This window comes from Megalobrama amblycephala, linkage group LG5 (assembly GCF_018812025.1).
Source record: "Megalobrama amblycephala isolate DHTTF-2021 linkage group LG5, ASM1881202v1, whole genome shotgun sequence".
In the NCBI taxonomy this organism is placed as follows: domain Eukaryota; kingdom Metazoa; phylum Chordata; class Actinopteri; order Cypriniformes; family Xenocyprididae; genus Megalobrama; species Megalobrama amblycephala.
The window spans coordinates 9094351-9109016 of record NC_063048.1 but is presented as its reverse complement, the minus strand read 5'-3'; the positions used below and the strand labels follow the sequence as shown (position 1 = coordinate 9109016).

Genomic DNA, 14666 nt, shown 5'->3' with positions numbered 1-14666 from the left:
ATTATACAGACTGCAAGCATTTAAAAATGAAAATAACGACAAGACTCCGGTCTCCGGGAATACAGTAAGAAACGCTGGTAACTTTAACCTCATTTAACAGTACATTAGCAACATGCTAACGAAACATTTAGAAAGACGGTTTACAAATATCACTAAAAATATCATGTTATCATGGATCATGTCAGTTATTATTGCTCCATCTGCTCCATTTTTCGCTATTGTCCTTGCTTGCTTACCTGCATAAAGTCTGTTGATTCGGCTGTGCAGCTCCAGACGTTAATTGTATAATGCCTTGAACATGGGCCGTTGTTACAATATATTCAGTTCCTGAAATATTCTGTTCCACTGGGTGGCGCCACCCGCTTCGAATGTTATCACTCGATTGAATGGGCGTTATCAGTGGTTATCAGCTCATAGATATGGGCCAGAAGGGGCCTGCTGCGCCTACTGGTAGGCTCAGATGGCTGTTATCATCCATCTACATGGTTAATCACCGATACAAATACAAGAGACGATTCCAGATCCAATCAGATCGGAAGTTCACTGGATGACGCGGCATCGTTGCGGTATTTCCCGCCGGTTGATATTTTTCAGGTAAGACATGATAAAACCGAGCATTTAAACTGTAATTAATTAGTCAATAATCGAAAACAATACAGAAAATGTGTTTTAAGGTGGCGTACATGAGATAACCGTGTTGCAATTGTGTTTGTTATATACGTTATTAGCCTATCCTTACGTTACTTGCTTTATGTGAGCATTAACGTTGCTAATTAGCATGTTTTTACGTGTCTGAAATGTCTAATGAGGAAATTTAGTTTAATAGTTAAAACCAAAGTTAGCCTGTGTAAAAATTACTTTTTCAAAACTGTAAAACAATAAGGATTATTGCATATTGTATCTGATCGTTAACGTTTCACTGAAGCTATATCATACTCATACTGAGTTAAATATTCAAACCCAAGACGTATTTTATGGCTGTTTGGAAAGCTTGGGATCTTGAATAGAATGTAAGATAAAGTTCTGTGGGTTTGAACAAAGCTTGGCTGCATTTGATCCCACATGAGGAACCTTGGGGAACTGCGTTAATTTTAATCAGGCTGCTGCTCTATTAGCACACCTGTCACCTGTCTGTCTGTCCATCCATCCATCCATCCGTCCATCCATCCATTCGTCTGTCTGTCAGTCTGTCTTCTCAGGCACCAAATACATATCCCTCATCTGCATCCCATGTTCACTGATGTGTTTCTGTCTTTTAGGCTGTGATAAGAAGTACAGGTTGCACTTTGGTTTATGTAATAATTGCCAAATATTTTTATTTCAGATATGGGAAAAGCACGTTTGAGGAGTGTAAAGATTAAGGTGGTGAGGAGGTGTATCACTGGCCCTGCAAAGGTTTCGTACCTTAGTCATTGTCTTCCCCAGCCCAACTCCAAACAGACTTCCAAACCTTGCATGTCTATTACACCTCAACAGGCTGAACATGATGATGTGGCACCGAGTTCATGTTCTGAGACTGCATACAGTAAGGCAAAGAAGAGAGAGCTTCATGCCTGGGATGCAGTCAAGGATGACATGCTTAAAGTGTCTTTTGAATGTTCAGCACCATTCACTACCCAGTGTGTTGTCTGCCTAGAACAGGCTGATTATAGGTGCATTGAGTGCAGCACCACTGCAGTGTTTTGTGGGGCTTGTCTGAAGAAGACTCACAGAAATTCACTGCATCTTCCTGATAAGTGGAATGTAAGAACAATCCGCTTGTTAAGTCGTGACGTAAGGAACGCCGTTACTGGGTCTAAGCCTTGACACATTTCACTTGAGAATGCCATCTCCACAGATGTTTATGAGCACTATTTATTCATAATAAACATTTAACATTTTAAAGTTAAACATTTAATATACTTACAGTCTACAAAACAGTCTCCATGCTCACAGCATCACAGACATTAATATTTTAACGATTTATAAAAGATGAATCACTGTCTGGCCATCTGGGATTTTGGTATGGAGATAAAGGTTATTTTTATCATTTTTTGATAGTATTACATCACATCGTGTGTGTATATTAGCACCATTTGTTGTTTTCTTGTGGTATGAGATTGGACCCGTTTGGACCCGGAAGCGTTATTCACGTGACGTCAGACTTAACAACCGAATAGCATGCAGTCACACATACAAACATCAAACTCACAGTAATTTCAACAGATTCACTAGATTCTTCAAATTGTTTTAGCACCATGTAGTATCAACTGTTAGTGTCTCTAGTTTGTTGTTTTAAAAACATTGTTAGAGCTATCAATCTTTCTTACAGAATGCCTACTATGAGCCATCCTCCCTGGGGTTATTCCTATATTTACCTGAAGGCCATGGCACCCATGCTGTGTATACAAAGGACATGAAGGTCATTGTCAGTACAGGTGTGTTTTTTGACATGATACAAAGGTTAAGGAATCTAATTGTATTACATGTGGAATAATGATTTTCTATAAGGAATTAATCAAATTTGTGATACATTTTTGAAAATTCTAATCTGTGCCTGTTTCCTGATTCCAAAAATAACAAACATTAAGTTATTAAAGAGGGTATGCATGTAACGTCACGTTTATATAAAGTGTTCACAGGCAGATTTGCTTTATGTACTTTTCTGTCGTCGAAATCAGGCACATGTAAATGTCAGGAAACATGACTCCTGGCTGCATGTCAATATCCATGGATTAGGTTTATTTGACAAGTTGTAAGGAACACTTTCCAGCCCAACCTTTAGAGTAATCGTTTGTTTTACTCGCATTTTCACAGTTTCCCCTATTAAATCCAGTCATGCAGCAGGTTCTTTTGCCACTCAGTCCAGCTGAGGGAGCGCGTTCTGGTGGGAAAGTGACTTCAATGCATACCCTCTATAGGTGACACACTCAAGTGATTTAGTCTATGCTGATATGGTAGTCTCTATATTAGTACTTGTTTACTATACTAGTACTTGGTTATGTTTTTATTTTATTTCCCTCTTTTTATTTTGCAGGACGGCTCTGCACCGTCACAGTCAATATGTGTGCGTGTGAACCAGAAACCTGCACTCTGCTAAGGTATGGGCTCTGGCCAGCATCAGCCGACAAGCCCCAGACAGCCTTCTCCATCCCTCTGCTAGAGCTTTTTGTTTGTCTGTCACTGGAGTGTCAGGTTTCTGTTGAGGGTTTTTGCAACACCCTGCGCTGGAAAAATAACCTCACACTTGCAGAGGTAAGTCAGTTTGCAGTGGTTCTTTCATGGAATACTGTCGAGTCCATATAGATGTGAAAATTACACCTTCTGTACACTACACTACTGTACACTACTTCTCCTTTCTTTCTTGATTGTACTACATCATTAATTATCACAACTAAAAGTAAATATTTATGGAACCATCTAGGAGTGTACAGATGAATGCAAAAGTATTCTGGATATTTTTCAATAAAATAACAACTTCTGAGTGAACCACCATCACCAGATGTTAGTATATGAAACAGTTTGTTTTCACTGACTGCTACTTATATACCTTAGGTTAACACACTCTACAGAGCCCTGGTGGGAGAATCCATATCCCATTTTAGGCATCACCACTTCCGACAAAGAAGTTTGGTAGATATTTGCCCTCAATTAGATGATGGGACCATATGCCCAGCATGTCCAAAGGTTGGTTCTAGTTCCAGCATGGTTCTTATTTGATTAACCTGATTGCATTTTCCATGACCTGATGGCATTGAATTGATAACTGCAAAATTTGTTAATTTTTGTATAAAGTATTATAATAAGATAGTAATAGTATAAATGTATAAACCTGGTGCAGATACAAAACCAGGATTACTATGTGTTTGTTTTCCAGGCGGATGGAGATATGATTGTGACATTGGATGCCAACTTTGGCCTTGTGAGGAAGCAAAGCTCAGGTACAAGTGTGGTTGAGCCATTACATGGAACCCGCATGTTTGTTGATGAAAAGGATGTAGAAGAATACCTGCTATCACATCTTGACAGCTCAAAGCCTCACGAGGTTAGTCATAGTTGTAGAATTTATATAAATAATAAATATTTATTTAAAAAGATCATCATTCCTCCCATAAATCGCATAAATGTTTTCCTTAAATCTTTAGGACTGCAGTAACTTCAAGGCTGGCAACATGCTGAGGTCACAAAAACAAGCAAAGAAACTTGATGTTACAGGAGTGTTTGGAGCTTCTTGTCGTCATGAAATGCCCCTAATGTTTGTCAACATGAGCCAAGGAGAACGGCGAGTCTATGCCACAGTAGTGACATCTCTGACTATTGACCCAGTGTTCCAGAATGATAATTCCCCTGTTTGATCCTACCGATTTATAAATTGCTTAGAATAGCATGACCCTAACATAAGCTGTATTTTATATGGTATTTTGGCAATGTATATGGGAGAGTATTCATTTTTACTTTTCCTCAGTATAAAGTGTCATTATTAATTTTTTTGTGTTGAAATAGATTAGCCTATCCCCTGTATGTCATCGATGAGCTACTTCGAAGATGTGAGGACAAGAACATACACCTGCGAGTAGTCTATGACATTGCCTGTGTTGTTGCCTCACATTTGCATGTAAGTACAATTTTTTTTTTTCTGTTTAAAACTGAATTATTGTTTTGAGAAAAGACCATGACACATTAACTCAAAAATTATGCCATACTGTGTTCAATCAGAAATCAGGGGAGGGCATACCACACAACATCTCCTTGGCTGTACCAGCATTTCACGTTTATGGACACAAATTGCCCTGCCAGGTGATTCATTGACTTTATAGAGACATCAGGACCTGTCACACATCATTCACTCCCTGTTTGGTCTCCATTTTCCTGTCTATCAACTGCACAGCTGAAATTAAGTAGATATGCCTAAAAGTAATCTTTAAAGAGGGGTATCACACATTAGTTTCTCATGCCAATCTCATTTTAATCTTGAGTACATATGCAGGTACATCTCAATAAATTAGAATGTCGTGGAAAAGTTCATTTATTTCAGTAATTCAACTCAAATTGTGGAACTCGTGTATTAAATAAATTCAGTGCACACAGACTGAAGTAGTTTAAGTCTTTGGTTCTTTTAATTGTGATGATTTTGGCTCACATTTAACAAAAAACACTATTCATTATCTCAATAAATTAGAATACTTTATAAGATCAATAAAAAAGGATATTTTAAACAGAAATGTCAGGCTTCTGAAAAGTATGTTAATTTCTATGCACTCAATGGTTGGGCATGCAGTAATCCGAAAAAAGCCGAGCTCCTGGAGGCGTTCCTGCTGTCAGTGCTGTGGGCAGAGCTAAAGAGTCGCATCTAAAGGCTGAATACTTCATCAAAGATGTCATATTTAAGAAAAGTAACCGTAATTAAATTGACTGATATTCATTGTAAAATACTGAAATTTCTTTCTGATGGGCGTGATCTTGCTCTGGGTGATGTGTGTGTGTGTGCACGCTTATCAGGGAGAAGTGCCTATAGAAGGAATTCCACCCTTTATGACATGGTACATTCATACCATGTCATAAAACATTCAGCGAAAACATTGGGCGAAACATGTCCACAACCTGAAGTTGTATATTTGGCACAGAAATACTCCGTCATATGACCAACTCGTGTTTTGGCCATGTTTAGGATGAGAATGCAAATCTTTTACAATGTAAATTAGTCAGAAAGCATGAAAAAGCATTACACCCCCTCTTTAATGTAACATTTTTCCCACCTGGTGTTTGCCTAAACTTGTTTCAGAGATGCACTGTTTAGAACCATACAGTGCAAACCGCTTATCTCACATCTGTCTGGGTCAAAATAATCACTGTAAGCAGATGATTGTTATAACCAATTTTTTTTTCTTTTTCTTTTTAATTTATGCAGATTACTATGTAATGTGTATAATTATTACATGGATATAATGTAATAAAATGAACAGCTTTGCTATTTTTACTGATTTAAAGATAAAATAATATAAGCTGCGCCAAAGCCCTCTCCTGCTCCAAGCCCTGTCTAAATGGTCAGGGTGAAAGCATTATTGGTGCATTCAAGTTATGGTGGATTTACGAGCTGAATGCACATGAACGCCACCACAATGTCGTAAATACCAGTGGGAATCTCTGGATTTGCCTTAAGCTCCGATCTGTACGAGTTGGGGGCGTGTCAGTGAGAAGCATGGCGAAATACCACAATGCTTAAGTATTTAGCAGTGACATTGTCAGGCTTTTCTATTTACAATGAAGTAAGCTGATTCCCAGAAAAAAATACGATAGCATCTTGATATAAAAATGTAACATGTAACAATAAAGTTTACAATGGCTTCATAAATTAATTAAAAACATAAAAAAGCAACATACAACCATTGCACATTCTTTGCTCTACATTTTACACAAGTGTTGTTATTTTGTGTAATTAATTTAGAGAAGGCACACCGCCATCATACTCATTCAATGTGAGATTCTATGGGATGTTATATTTGACCATTAGTTTGTGTTATCAACTTGTTAAATGTAGTTTATTAGAGTGCTGTAAACGGGTGAATAGTGCATTGCATGAGATGGCGGCAAAGTGTGTGACATCATACTCTGACGAAAGTGACTTGAACGCACCTACCGTCGTACACACCACTTCCCACCTCGTAAATATGAACTTCCCAGGAGGACTTGAACGCACCAATACACTCCACTCACATAACATACAGTAGGCCTACCTGCTGCTGTGAGAGAGCGGGGACGATAATTATGCACTTTGATAGTATTACACCACATCGTGTGTGTATATTAGCGCCATTTGTTGTTTTCTTGTGGTATGAGATTGGACCCGTTTGGACCCGGAAGCGTTGCCGTGTGACGTCAGACTTAACAACCGAATAGCATGCAGTCACACATACAAACATCAAACTCACAGTAATTTCAACAGATTCACTAGATTCTTCAAATTGTTTTAGCACTATGTAGTATCAACTGTTAGTGTCTGGAGTTTGTTGTTTTAAAAACATTGTTAGAGCTATCAATCTTTCTTACAGAATGCCTACTATGAGCCATCCTCCCTGGGGTTATTCCTATATTTACCTGAAGGCCATGGCACCCATGCTGTGTATACAAAGGACATGAAGGTCATTGTCAGTACAGGTGTGTCATTTTACATGATACAAAGTCTTAATGTATTTAATTTTCTTGACAGGTTAAGGAATCTAATTGTATTACATGTGGAATAATGATTTTCTATAAGGAATTAATCAAATTTGTGATACATTTTTGAAAATTCTAATCTGTGCCTGTTTGCTGATTCCAAAAATAACAAACATTAAGTTATTAAAGAGGGTATGCACGTAACGTCACGTGTATTTATATAAAGTGTTCACAGGCAGATTTGCTTTATGTACTTTTCCGTCGTCGAAATCAGCCACATATAAATGTCAGGAAACAGGACTTCTGGCTGCATGTCAATATCCATGGATTAGGTTTAATTGACAAGTTGTAAGGAACACTTTCGAGCCCAACCTTTAAAGTAATTGTTTGTTTTACTCGCGTTTTCACAGTTTCCTCTATTAAATCCAGTCATGCAGCAGGTTCTTTTGCCACTCAGTCCAGCTGAGGGAGCGTGTTCCGGCGGAAAAGTGACATCGATGCATACCCTCTATAGGTGACTCACTCAAGTGATTTAGTCTATGCTGATATGGTAGTCTCTATATTAGTACTTGGTTATGTTTTTATTTTATTTCCCTCTTTTTATTTGGCAGGACGGCTCTGCACCGTCACAGTCAATATGTGTGCGTGTGAACCAGAAACCTGCACTCTGCTAAGGTATGGGCTCTGGCCAGCATCAGCCGACAAGCCCCAGACAGCCTTCTCCATCCCTCTGCTAGAGCTTTGTGTTTGTCTGTCACTGGAGTGTCAGGTTTCTGTTGAGGGTTTTTGCAACACCCTGCGCTGGAAAAATAACCTCACACTTGCAGAGGTAAGTTAGTTTGCAGTGGTTCTTTCATGGAATACTGTCGAGTCCATATAGACGTGAAAATTACACCTTCTTTATTGATTGTACTACATCATTAATTATCACAACTAAAAGTAAATATTTATGGAACCATCTAGGAGTGTACAGTTGAATGCAAAATTATTCTGGATATTTTTCAATAAAATAACAACTTCTGAGTGAACCACCATCACCAGATGTTAGTATATGAAACAGTTTGTTTTCACTGACTGCTACTTATATAGCTAAGGTTAACACACTCTACAGAGCCCTGCTGGGAGAATCCATATCCCATTTTAGGCATCACCACTTCCGACAAAGAAGTTTGGTAGATATTTGCCTGCAATTAGATGATGGGACCATATGCCCAGCATGTCCAAAGGTTGGTTCTAGTTCCAGCGTGGTTCTTATTTGATTAACCTGATGGCATTGCAAAATTTGTTAATTTTTGTATAAAGTATTATAATAAAATAGTAATAGTATAAATGTATAAACCTGGTGCAGATACAAAACCAGGATTACTATGTGTTTGTTTTCCAGGCAGATGGAGATATGATTGTGACATTGCATGCCAACTTTGGCCTTGTGAGGAAGCAAAGGTCAGGTACAAGTGTGGTTGAGCCATTACATGGAACCCGCATGTTTGTTGATGAAAAGGATGTAGAAGAATACCTGCTGTCACATCTTGACAGCTCAAAGCCTCACGAGGTTAGTCATAGTTGTAGAATTTATATAAATAATAAATATTTATTTAAAAAGATCATCATTCCTCCCATAAATCTATGTTTTCCTTAAATCTTTAGGACTGCAGTAACTTCAAGGCTGGCAACGTGCTGAGGTCACAAAAACAAGCAAAGAAACTTGATGTTACAGGAGTGTTTGGAGCTTCTTGTCGTCATGAAATGCCCCTAATGTTTGTCAACATGAGCCAAGGAGAACGGCGAGTCTATGCCACAGTAGTGACGTCTCTGACTATTGACCCAGTGTTCCAGAATGATTTGATTCTACCGATTCATAAATTGCTCAGAATAGCATGACCCTAACATAAGCTATATTTGATATGGTATTTTGGCAATGTATATGGGAGAGTATTTGTATAAATAATTTTTATTTTTCCTCGGTATAAAGTGTCATCATTCATATTTTTGTGTTGAAATAGATTAGCCTATCCCCTGTATGTCATCGATGAGCTACTTCGAAGATGTGAGGACAAGAACATACACCTGCGAGTAGTCTATGACATTGCCTGTGTTGTTGCCTCACATTTGCATGTAAGTACAATTTTTTTTTTTTCTGTGTAAAACTGAATTATTGTTTTGAGAAAAGACCATGACACATTAACTCAAAATTATGCCATACTGTGTTCAATCAGAAATCAGGGGAGGGCATACCACACAACATCTCCTTGGCTGTAACAGCATTTCATGTTTATGGACACAAATTGCCCTGCCAGGTGATTCATTGACTTTATAGAGACATCAGGACCTGTCACACATCATTCACTCCCTGTTTGGTCTCCATTTTCAACTGCACAGCTGAAATGAAGTAGATATGCCTAAAAGTAATCTTTAAAGGGGGGTATCACACACAGTTTCTCATGTTTCTCATGCCAATCTCATGTTAATCTTGAGTACATATGCAGGTGCATCTCAATAAATTAGAATGTTGTGGAAAAGTTAATTTATTTCAGTAATTCAACTCAAATTGTGGAACTCGTGTATTAAATAAATTCAATGCACACAGACTGAAGTACTTTAAGTATTTGGTTCTTTTAATTGTGATGATTTTAGCTCACATTCAACAAAAAACACTAATTCATTATCTCAATAAATTAGAATACTTTATAAGATCAATAAAAAAGGATATTTTAAACAGAAATGTCAGGCTTCTGAAAAGTATGTTAATTTCTATGCACTCAATGGTTGGGCCTCCTTTTGCATGAATTACAGCCATGCAGTAATCCGAAAAAAACTGAGCTCCTGGAAGCGTTCCTGCTGTCAGTGCCGTGGGCAGAGCTAAAGAGTCGCATCTAAAGGCTGAATACTTCATCAAGGATGTCATATTTAAGAAAAGTAACTGTAATTAAATTGACTGATATTCATTGTGAGGTGTAAAATACTGAAATTTCTTTCTGATGGGCGTGATCTTGCTCTGGGTGAAGTGTGTGTGTGCACGCTTATCAGGGAGAAGTGTCATAAAAATTCATACCATGTCATAAAACATTCGGCGAAAACATTGGGCAAAACATGTCCACAACCTGAAGTTGTATATTTGGCACAGAAATACTCCGTCATATGACCAACTCGTGTTTTGGCCATGTTTAGGATGAGAATGCAAATCTTTTACAATGTGAATTAGTCAGAAAGCATGAAAAACCATTACACCCCCCTTTAATGTAACATTTTTCCCACCTGGTGTTTGCCTAAACTTGTTTCAGAGATGCGCTGTTTAGAACCATACAGTGCAAACCGCTTATCTCACATCTGTCTGGGTCAAAATAATCACTGTAAGCAGATGATTGTTATAACCAAATTTGTTTTCTTTTTCTTTATTTTTTATGCAGATTACTATGTAATTTGTATAATTATTACATGAATATAAATGAATAAAAATGAACAGCTTTGCTATTTTTACTGATTTAAAAATAAAATAATATAAGCTGCGCCAAAGCCCTCTCCTGCTCCAAGCCCTGTCTAAATGGTCAGGGTGAAAGCATTATTGGTGCATTCAAGTCATGTCGGAAAGATTGTATTTACGAGCTGAACGCACATGAACGCCACCACAATGTCGTAAATACGAGTGGGAAGCTCGTGTTTGTCTTTAACCCCCGATCTGTACGAGTAGGGGGCGTGTCAGTGAGAAACTGGCAAAATACCACAATACTTAGGGATTTAACAGTGACATTGTCAGGCTTTTCTATTTACAGCAAAGTAAGTTGATTCCCAGCAAAAAATACGATAGCATCATGATATAAATATGTAACAATAAAGTTTACAATGGCTTCATAAATTAATTAAAAACATAAAAAAGCAACATACAACCAATGCACATTCTTTGCTCTACATTTTCAAAAAGTAGAAGTGTTGTTATTTTGTGTAATTAATTTAGAGAAGGCACTCTGCCATCATACTCATTCAATGTGAGAAAGTATTCTATGGGATGTTACATTTGACAATTAGTTTGTGTTATCAACTTGTTAAATGTAGTTTATTAGAGTGCTGTAAACAGGGAACAGTGCATTGCATGAGATGGCGGCAAAGTGTGTGACATCATACTCCGACGAAAGTGACTTGAACGCACCTACCGTCTTACACATGACTTCCCACCTCGTAAATACGAACTTCCAAGGAGGACTTGAACGCACCAATACACTCCACTCACATAACATACAGTAGGCCTACCTGCTGCTGTGAGAGAGCGGGGATGATAATTATGCACCATAAAAGTCCCAAAAAAGCCAGCAGAGCAGGAATGGGTGGGCAAAATAACTCAGTAGACCAAAGCAGTGTGGGTAGAGGAAAACATCACATGACACATAGCAAGCATATGTACACACACACACAAACACACACAATATGAACATGGTAAGCAGGACTACTTGATTACTATAAACAAATTATTTGGTTAATTATTATGTGGTTGATCACTGTAACCATGATCACTATAAGCAGTTTCCACTGTAGTAGGATCATGCTCAGTGTCAGTGTCTGTGATATTCTACCACTTTGCTTTAATCACAGATCAAGTACAGCACCAGGCGGCTCAATGGGTTTGGGCTCACAGACGGGGAAGGAATGGAAAGGCTGTGGTCTTTCCTCCGAAGATTTGCCAGAGTCACAAAGGAGATGACTCCATCTCACCGCCTTGACCTGTTGACTGATGCCCTTTTGCATTATGGACGGAGGAAATCAACTGATCTAGGTTTGTCCACAGCTGATCACACACAGATAGCATAAGTCAGCATAAGTAAATTAAAGATGCCGCTCCTGCAAAGACTAGACAAAGCAGAGAAAATATTGATTCTCGCTCAAGAAGACATTCATCTGTCATCAGGGAAGCACCAGGTAAACAAAGCACTAAGAAACAAGTGCATTTTGCACGGAGTATGTAGCATTGATGTTTCCTGTTTTTTTTTTTGTTTTTTTTGTTTTTTTGTCAAGTGTTGGTTTCTGAGGGAGACATGGAGAAATGGAAGAAAAGGGAGATGGAGCTAGCCCAGCAGAAACAGAAACCAGTAAGTAAGCATATTACTATATGGTAATTACAGCCATCTTTATTAGAGCAGTGTGTCTTTATCTGTTCTACACTTCTGTAGATGGAAAAGGGACTACATCATCAAGCTGATCAGTTCTACAAGTTCAAGTAAGAGTTCAATGTTTTTATGTAAGACTATATGGTAATTACAGCCATCTTTAAGTGCCCTACTTATGTGCTTCAACATGGAAGCCAAGGCGTGATTAGAGTAACAGCATAGTTTTGAAGGAAACCGTCACAGTAAAGTACCTCGGGATGACGTGTTTTTGTAGGCCAACCCAGAAGTTAGCGGCGCACAGGTTCCCTTGAACGAAAGCCTACGGTTTCCCCATAAACTTTTGGAAAATTGCAAAAAATAACCCTTTGTTAAACACAATTCCTTAATAATTCCTTACATTTATATAGCGCTTTTCTGGGTACTCAAAGCGCTTTACATACAGAAGGGGGAATCTGTAAGTGTCATAAACACAGAGCTTATGACACTTACACTTTTTGTCTATCAAGATAATCTTTACAAGTTAACACAACATTTATACATTTTGAAGCCTAAATAAAGTGGTCAGATATAAAAAGCTAACAGTAGGCTATAAACGGACTACAGCACACCATGGTCGCGGATCAACGTCACCACCACCAAGCTTTATTTAGAAAACAACTTTATTTAAAAACATGCTCGCTGATTATGGTCTGCGCTGTGTATGAATACTTATCCACTTTTTCATGAGAAATGCTGTCCAAATGTCCTGTTTGTCATGATGACGTCTAAAGTCCCCGCCAAAGGAAGTAGTCCCTTTTAGCAACTTGTTAGCAACCGCCGTTTTTACGACACAATAAAGGTTTAAAAAAAATCACAAGCGGGTTATAACTGGTGTGTTTTATGTCAGAGATCAAAATGGGAAAATATTTAGAGGCTTTGTTAACCACAGACCTTATTTCAGGCGATTTAGCAAAAACCCATTAAAAACACCCATTGACTTCGGGGCGATGGAACCGGAAGTCCTAAAATACTAACTCGCTTCCGGGTTTTGCCTACAAAAACATGTCATCCCTGAGGTACTCTATGGTTATAAATTAAGAGTTGCTGTAATACTGCAGTAATTTAGTATGGTGTGATTAGTAATCAATCACCACCAAGGCCTCCCTTCTAACATAAACAATGTTTGGTCAGGTGTACCACAGTAATTTTTACTTTGCTCAAAGGACACAAAGTTAGGGATTGGTACTGCTTGGTAGCTAAGGTGTGGTTATGAGTACTGAATTTTTGTGCTGTTTTTTTTTGAGAACACTCCCAACAGGGGCTTTTTTTTAGAATTAATAATGTATATTTATCTGATTGGTGATATTGCTGGGACAGCACAAGGAAGACACAATTGTAAACAAGAATAACTAACACAACTACTAAATGAATACCATAATGATAAAGGAATAAAGTGCATGATACATAGAATACAAGTGTTAAGTTGGGTGTGGCTATGGAAGAGTTACGCTATCTTATGAGTAAACTGTTTCTCTGAAAATAATAAGGTGGAGAACCTTATTATGCACCAAACAAATAAACGAACGATATTTGTTATTAACTAAAATCAGTATATTACATCTAATGGAAGTTAGGAAACTATATACTGATAATATACAACAATGCCAAGGTCTCTGGATAAGTAGATACGTTCCACTTGGTTGAGTCCGAACAGTGACGTCTTCCACTGTGTGTGGTGACAATGCAGTGGGGAGAGGAGCCAGAATCTGTTTCAACAGTCTTGAACACGAAGCTCTGTGTGCTGATCTCCTGGAGCACCAAAGGGTCCTAAAATCTGGAACACGCAGATGAGGCCCTGGTGTAGGTGCAGAAGGTCCTTAACAATCTGGAACACGCAGACGAAGGTGCCTTGAAGTGAAGGTTTGCTCTCCTGAGCTTAACCTTGTTGCAGATGTCGTTACTGTCTCGCTGGACAGAAACTCTGAACGTAGTGTTTGTTAATGTCTCTTTCCTCACAAGCTGGAGGCTCAGAACGTTCGTCTCTGTTGCTGCCTCACAAGCTGTAGACTAAGATCATGGATCTTGTTGTCTCTCTGGATGGACCAGAGGCTCAGAATGGTGTTGTGTCTGTTAATCTATCCCCGTACAGGACAGACTCAGAACAAGGAGTGTCTGTAGAAAGGGTACCTTTATCCCTTTCCGATGAGGAGGAGATTGCATTTTGGCGCTTCTCCATTCGAGTGCTGTGATTGGCTGCTGGCATCAGAGGGGACACACACAGTGTGGCCCACCCTTCTCTCCCTGTGGAACTCATTTGATAAAACACAAAGTTGGAAGTCTTTACAGTGTCTTAAAGTTTACCAATGCATTTCCACTTCCAAACCACCACCAAAATACCTTTGGCAATATTCCAAACAAATAGAGACTAAACATGATGGAAAAAGATTGAACTGTCAT

At 38.5% G+C, this 14666-nt stretch overlaps 1 protein-coding gene across 1 annotated transcript; it reads left to right on the top strand.

The window, feature by feature from the left end:
• The first annotated feature begins 272 nt into the window (after positions 1-272).
• LOC125269405 lies at positions 273-12344 on the top strand. The gene is made up of 12 exons (XM_048192357.1): positions 273-594; positions 1325-1743; positions 2312-2417; positions 3017-3234; positions 3535-3666; positions 3857-4024; positions 4125-4261; positions 4483-4594; positions 4696-4776; positions 11719-11899; positions 12139-12212; positions 12294-12344. The coding sequence occupies exons 2-12, from the start codon at positions 1327-1329 to the stop codon at positions 12342-12344; spliced, it is 1677 nt and encodes a 558-aa protein (XP_048048314.1). The 5' UTR covers positions 273-594; positions 1325-1326.
• The last annotated feature ends 2322 nt before the right edge of the window (positions 12345-14666 follow it).